This window comes from Orycteropus afer, unplaced genomic scaffold, assembly GCF_000298275.1.
Source record: "Orycteropus afer afer isolate SDZICR_OR568_19922 unplaced genomic scaffold, OryAfe1.0 scaffold00144, whole genome shotgun sequence".
Classification (NCBI taxonomy): Eukaryota; Metazoa; Chordata; class Mammalia; order Tubulidentata; family Orycteropodidae; genus Orycteropus; species Orycteropus afer.
The window spans coordinates 3,176,256-3,184,190 of NW_006921731.1; the positions used below are offsets into that span (position 1 = coordinate 3,176,256).

Sequence of the window (7,935 nt, forward strand, 5' to 3'; positions counted from 1 at the left end):
GTGATACTGCCTCGGAAACCCAAGGAGGGGTCGCTATGAGTCGGGTTTGACTCGACGGCACATAACAACAACAACAACATCTTAGATGAGGAAGATGTTCTAGGACTTTCAAAATGCCCTAGGTTAAAGATCACTGATTAAAAATAGTAATATAAGTCAGACTTTTTAAGAGGTCAGATTCCTGTATTATTAATATACCTTAATTAACTTACTATGTTGCTTTTTTTTCTTTTTCCAGATTGTTCTCTCTGTATAAGAAAATTTCTATCCTATAAAACTCAGTGTCCTACTTGCTGTGTGGTGAGTTTTTCAGTTTTTCTTTGTTTCTTTTTTGTTGTTGTTGTTTAACAATAATTTTGGTGCAAATATTTCTGCTTCATGTGTACAGAAAGAAATCCCTGAGTGGTGCAAATGGTTCCCATGCTCGGCTGCTAATCAAAAGGTTAGAGGTTTGAGTCTGTCCAGAGGCACCTCAGAAGAAAGGCCTAAACCCACACTCACTGCTGTTGAGGTGATTCCAACTAATAGTGACCCCACTGGGTTTCCAAGGCTGTAAGTTTTATAGAAATAAGTCACCCCATCTTCCTCCCAATGAACAGCTGTGGGTTTGAACCGTTGACCTTCTGGTTAGCAGCAAAATGCCGTACCCACTATGCCACCAGAACTTCTTTTAGAAGAAAGGCCTGGAGGTATGAAATCAGCCCTTGAAAACCCGTGGAGTGTAGTTCTATTCTGACATGCACGAGGCTGCCATGAGTCTGAATCAACTTGACTGCAACTGGTTTGTTATACAAAAAATACCATGGGTAGAGGCAAAGCCAAGGAGAACTTGGCTTTGTTCAGTTATTCATTAAGATCTGCTAGTGTAGTGCCTAAGGCACTTGACTGCTAACCAGAAGTCTGGTGATTCAAACCTACTAGCCACTCCTCGGAAGGAAGATTGGGCAATCTACTTCCGTAGTGATACTGCCTCGGAAACCCAAGGAGGGGTTGCTATGAGTTGGGTCCGACTCAACAGCACCTAACAACAACAACAACAACAACAAATGTGGTTTAGTAATTGAAAACTGATTTTTAAGATCAACATATGTTGTTGTTGTTGTTATGTGCCGTTGAGTCAAACCCAACTCATAGCGACCCCTCCTTGGGTTTCCGAGGCCGTATCACTACGGAAGTAGGATTGCCCAACCTTCCTTCCGAGGAGTGGCTGGTGGATTTGAACTGCCAGCCATCTGGTTAGCAGGCAAGTGAAGGCACTATGCTACCAGAGCTCCCATATAGTGCTTTTTAAATCTATGATCCATGCTTTTGTGGTTTTGAGTTGGAATCTACTCATTATCAGTGGGTTTCATTTTTTATAATTTCTTTCCTTGGGTGGGAAATCTGAGAGAAATTATAAAAAAATAAATCTGATGTTCATTTGTAAAGTACTGGTGTAAGTATTTGTGCCAAAGACAAAGATTCATGATTGACCAGTTCATAACCCAGCCTATCCAGCTCCTTACCTCTTTCCCAAACCAGACCTTCAGGAAAATACTATGGAATTTATTGTCATGGTTTCTAAAGTATTTATAGTAGTTGGAATAGATGAAAAGGTAAAAAGGGAAATTAACCATAAGTAGGAATAAAGAAAAAAAGAAAGTGAGGTCAAACAGAAAGAATACTGGGACTAGTTAAAGATTTTGGGCATATGGTATCAGCAAGTCATTGAACTTCTCTGAACTGTTTCCTTACGTAAGAAGTGGTGCAGTTTGGCTCCCGAGTCTGAGCTCTTTACCACAATTCTGCAATGCTTTTGTCAAGATGGTGTCATCACTGATATAAGCTGTTTACCAGTTATGCTAAATAATTTAGCATTTTCCTCTTGCATTTCTGAAAACCAGTCTTATTTTCAAAGTCTCTTTAAACATTTAGTATCTCTTCTAGCATTAGTACTTCAAAGAACATCTCTCTTCTGCTATTGAGGAGAAATTTTGGGGAAAACAATGCTGGCATTTGAAGAAGGATTCTTGTCCATATTAGGTCTTTTCTTTCTCAGTACAGAGCATATATGATTTTAGCAGATGCTTTGGAGAACTTTTGTCAGGCTTCCAGGCAGCAGGTACTGATTCACTGTTTTAAAATTCTGTATTGGTATGATGAGATAAATGAACATTATTTTGAGGCTTTCCTGGAAGTGGAAGACTGAGTGGAATGAAGAGTTTCAGGAGGATGGGTCACACATTTTCAAAAACAAGACTGTGACACTTTAATTATTGTTTCTGACCTTTTCCCATCTATTGTTTTTCTTTTCTAGACAGTCACAGAGCCGGACCTGAAAAATAACCGTGTATTAGATGAACTGGTAAAAAGTTTGAACATTGCACGGTATGCTTTAATTTTGTGACTAACTCCTAACTGACTTGTCTTTTGGATGTGTCTCCACTTTATGCTGTACATTTTTGGATTAGGGAATGCAAGATGGTTTATTTTGGGGGTAAAAGAAGGGAAGCATCAATGTCATTATTCACAAATGGAAAAATCCAATAGTAGTAAGGTTTTCATCCTTTAGTTAATAGAAATTCTCCTGTCATGAGAAACAATTTAGTGTTAAAATGCAAATTTGAGCACTTTCTTATTTTTGGGTACTATAAAGATCCTCCAGATTCATCTTTTATTTTTTTTGCTCCAGTCTTCAACACAGCTAATTCTCCAAGGAAACTTGGTTCCTTTTATTGGATAATGGTATTTAGAAACCAAGCTCTGGGTACTGGATGTGGTCTTTGCTACTGGGATGTCATAGCTTCTAGGCATTCTCAGTGGACAGAGCTATACATATGTGTATACTAATCCATATGTGCACACATATCTATAATTGCTTCGGTATCTGTTATGAATTAATTTGTTAATTCTTAATCTGTTTATACAGCACGTGTAAAATGATGTGCCATGTGAAGTATACACTTGTTGATACTTAAGAATCTCAGAAATGTAGCTTTATTTCTTAACTGACCAATGCATGATGGTGAAAGTGAGTTTTATCACCCAAAGGAATATGAAAAGGCATGTTCTGCCAATCAATATCTTGAATTACTTTTAGTTTTCATCATGCAAGTCAAACAAATTTTTATTAAGAACATACTATGTTTAGATTATAGTTAGATGCCCTGTACTTAAGCATGTAACTTACATTGTTGGAACATTCTTGAAGGTAACTTATATTGCATGTAAAAATGTAAAGAGATTTCTTACCATAGAGCTTCACTTTTGTTCATTGATTTCCATCTTAGAAGTGCTCAAGTTTAGTACTCTGAACTCATCTAAAAGACATTCTGAGAATTGGTTAATTGTTTCCCCAAACAAGGTCATAAAAGGATGGTGTACTTTCTTAGATTAAGAAACTCTGAAAGTCTCTGAATCTCATGATTAAAGTTACTCTTTTTTTTTTATTTTAAAATTCTTCAGCAATTAGTCTGTGAGAGAAGATGGAGCCTTGTCTTCAGCATGGAATTTATTTATTTTTATAATTATTTGTCTTAGTTTTTTAGTGTTGCTATAACAGAAATACCACAAGTGGATGGCTCTAACAAACAGAAATTTATCCTCTCATGGTTTAGGAGCCTAGAAGTCTGAATTCAGAGCACTGGCTCTAGGGGAAGCCTTTTTCTCTCTGTCAGCTCTGGTGAAAGTCTTTTCAATATATGTGGGTCCTGTGTTTCTTGGAGATCTCCATATGTCTTGGGGTCAATCTTCCCCTGAGTCTAGAAGGTTCTCAATACAGGGACTCTGGGTCCAAAGGATGCACTCTACTCCCAGCTTTTCTTTCTTGGTGGTATTGAAGTCCTCCCTGTTCTGTTCCATTCTCTTTTCTTTTATCTCTTGTAAGGTAAAAGGTGATGCAGGCCACACCCCAGGGAAACTCCACTTATGTAAAATCAGGGTGGTGACCTGAGTAAGGGTAGTGGTTTAAGTAAGGGTGATGCATCCCACCCTGATCCTGCCTCATTAATATGATAAACATATTTAACATAACTCTTTAACATAACTTAATCCTGCCTCATTAATTACAGGCAGAGATTAGGATTTACAACATACCACAAAATGGAGGCTAATCACACAGTACTGGGAATCGTGGCCTGGCCAATGACACGTATTTTGGGGGGGACATAATTCCATTCATGACGTGTTTTTGGTGAAAGTTTAAACAGCACATTGGGTTGCATTTAACAGTTTCCATACATATTATTCACTGATATTGCTTACATTTTATACAACATGACAGTATTCTAATTATTTCTGTTCTGGTGTTTTATTTCCATTAATAGTTTCCCTGCTGCCCCTAACCCCTTTACCTTTTTTGCATCAGGGTAAATGTTGACCATTTGGTCTCATATAGATGATTTTTTTTGAAAGGATTGCAGAACTCACAGGTGGTATTATGTTATGAGCCAATCTGTTATTTAGCTAAAAGGTGACCTCTGGGAGGATTTCAGTTCAAAATTCAAAGGGTATCTCAGGGCTGTAGGCTCCAGGGCTTCCTCTAGTCGTAGTCTCTACTGCTCCAGTAAGTCTGGCTATTATTTATTTATATATATACACACACACACACACACATATACATATACATATATACATATATCCATATATGTATATATGTATATATATGTATGTATACACACACACATACATTTTTTTTTTCTTCCTCTCATTCTATCCCGGACCATATATTATGTCCCTGGTCATGGTAGCCAATCACCATCTAGTTCTCCTGGTCTCAGGACACATGATGCCTTGGTTTGGTTTGTGAAACTTGTAAACCAGTTTCTCCTTTCTCATCTGTTCCAGACGAGTAGAAACAAATACACCCACTCCTCACTTATTGATATAGGTTCTATAGACCAGGTTGTTATGGAAATGAAAGAAAATGGAAGAATGACATCATTACATAACTGCCAAACCACTGAGAATTAATTAAAGCCTAGCCAAGGTGACATATAACTTTAACCATCACAGTCAGAGTTACTCTTGCCTGCACCTTGGTGTTTGTTACTAGTAGAAATACATTATTAACATGCAAAATAATCAGATTTTTTTACTATTGTCGTAAATGTGAAATGTCAAATAATGAGATAATAGGTAAGTGAGGAGTAGATGTAGTTGTATCTTAGATGTCTGCTTGCAAGCTTTTAAGACTCTAGATGCTACTCACCAAAATAGGATGTATTTTATGAACTATGTTATGCCAGTTGACTGAGTTATCCCATGAGACTGTGATCCTAAATCTTGAAACTCAATAAACCAATCCTGCGAGGTGCTTAGTTATGCTTGGTTATGCCTAAAAAATATCCATAACTTTGCCTCCAATGTGGTTTATTATGTATATGAATATATATGCAGTGCACTCATACATTGTATGTGTGTGTGTGTGTGTGTGTAAAATATATATAATATATGTCTGGGAGCTCTAGTAGCATAGTGCCTAAGGCACTTGACTGCTAACCAGAAGGCTGGCGGTTCAAACCCATCAGCCACTCCTCGGAAGGAAGATGGGGCAATCTACTTCCGTAGTGATACATACTGCCTTGGAAACCCAAGGAGGGGTCGCTGTGAGTCGGATCTGACTTGACGGCACATAACAGCAACAACTACAACAACAATATATGTCTACAGGTACACCTATACATGCATATGTGTATACACATAAAAACCTTCCTATATGCATATATGAATGCATATCTACCTATGGAATCACATACATTTTTTATCGTTATTGCAAAATTGTATATGCTGTAAATCTACTGTCATTGAGTTGATTCTGACTCACAGCAACCCCCATTGAGTTTCCAAGGCAGTAAACCTTTATGGAAGTAGGTTGTCCCATCTTCCTTCTGTGGAGCACCTGGTAAATTTGAACTACCAACCTTCTGGCTAGCAGTCAAATGCTTTATGCATTGCACCACTAGAACTCTGTGTGTGTGTGTGTGTGTATAACGTATGTCTACAGATACACTTAAGTATGCACATGTATATACACATATACCTTCCTATACACATATATACTTCTGTATCTACCTGTGGAACCACATACAATTTTTAATTGTTGCAAAATTATATATGCTATAACATTTACCAAAAATGTCCATTATTCTTGTGCTGCACTTAGTATCATCCTTTACCTTGGTTGTGCAAGTTGTGCACACATCACCCACATGCAATATTGCCTTTCCTGTCACCAAATATAACAATTGTGTACTATCTAGAGAGTGATTTCCTTCTGTCCACCTTAATCCCGGTAGCCAACAATGAATGTTGATTTCTGTATTTATACCTGTTCTTGTGTTTTTGTAAAAGTGAGGTCTTACAATATTTGTCCTTTTGTGATTGATTTATTTCACTTAGAATAATGTCCTCCAGATTCATTCATGTTATAAGGTACTCTGAGCATGGAATTGATTGGGTATTTGATTTTCTCTGAGACAGTAAAACTGTATCTCAGGGCTTGTCGGCTTTTCCTGTGCTGGTGCTGAAGGCATAATCACTTCCACTGTAGGAAATGGGTGCATCACAAATCACAGCCTGTAGTTGTTGAAGAGAAGTGCTCAGTATCTTTGGGTTCTTAAAGGAGGCCTTGGAATGGAAGAGCTCTGCTCTTCTCCTTTCCTCCCAAAAAAGGAAGAGGCTGTCTAATTATTCAGTACAGTGAGTGTAGTGGCGTGTGAAGCATTCTTTGTAGATGTGGTATGGATTTTATCATTTGCTTCTCCCTCTGCTTGCCTTTTTGGAATTGCCATTGTTACTGCCATTATCCTTATGGTGAACACTTCTTGGACGTTTGTGGTACTTCTTTTACAAAATTAGTAGGGATGAAATTGAAATTAATCAGTTCTATTACTTGTCTGAGCTCTTAAAGGAGATATTGATGAGGGAGGAAGTTTAATCTTATGATTTAAGTGTAAGATATCAATATTGCTTTTCTATTTAATTTCTTCCTCTTTGGTACCTGTCCTTACCATTTTATGTGCCATTATGATTTTTAAAAATGTAATTTTCTAAACCAAATACTAGAAATATGTTGGAAATAATTTTGGAAATTTTCAGACACAAGGATGACATGCAGATGTTACATACACTTTTTGCCTTTTATCTTCAAATAACACATATTTTTCCTGGACTCAATTTTATTTAAAATAGTGTTCTTACACTGTTGTATTAAACAAAAATTTAATTAGAGTTTTTTTGTCTAAGTCATTCTTGACCTAAGTAAGAAAATATTATTTCCCAAATTTTGCATAGCAGCCAGTTTACAGCTGCATCATTTTTTTGAGTATGAGTCTTGAACATCATTTACAGCTTTGGTTTATTCACCATCAAGATACAAGTTGTTCTCCAAGTATTCTAGGTTTAAGAATTTGAATACTTTAGAAGAGAATTATAGTAGATATGCTCTTGGTATGTCACAAAGTATATATACAATATAATTTAACCTTTTCTTGTGGTGTAATTTAAAGGAGACTGGCTTTGGAGTCAGGCAGAAGTGGGCTCCGGTACTAGTTCCGATGTACTCGTGATCAAGCTATTTAAACTATTTGGCCTCTGTTTCCTCATTTGAAAAATGAGTCTAATACTGTTGCTATCTGTAGGGATTGTTGTAAGTGTTAGAAATGAACAGTTGTAGTAAAAGATACCCAGCCTGGTACCTGGAATATAGGGACCTAAAAAAAAAGATTCCTATCATTAATATTGTCGTATATATTTTACTTGTATTTATTACTCTATTGTCCTATTATACATCGATGCGCTAGGTACTTACAAAAACGGCAAGGAGGCCACATATTCTGACCTCCTCTAATCCCACAAGAGGAAGACAGGATTACCAGCAGTAACCCAAGGCCTATTACTGCAAGCCCAGACATGCTGCCTCCCTCCAGCCCTTTCTCCAACCGTTCCTCCCAAAGC

At 37.2% G+C, this 7,935-nt stretch overlaps 1 protein-coding gene across 1 annotated transcript in view; it reads left to right on the forward strand.

Moving 5' to 3' along the window:
* The window catches only part of RAD18 (RAD18 E3 ubiquitin protein ligase), a 207,545-nt gene that overhangs the window by 17,160 nt on the left and 182,450 nt on the right, over window positions 1-7,935 (forward strand). Inside the window, exons 3-4 of the mRNA XM_007945846.1 lie at window positions 239-300; window positions 2,297-2,367. Coding sequence (XP_007944037.1) covers window positions 239-300; window positions 2,297-2,367 — 133 coding nt within the window. The remainder of the gene's footprint in view (window positions 1-238; window positions 301-2,296; window positions 2,368-7,935) is intronic.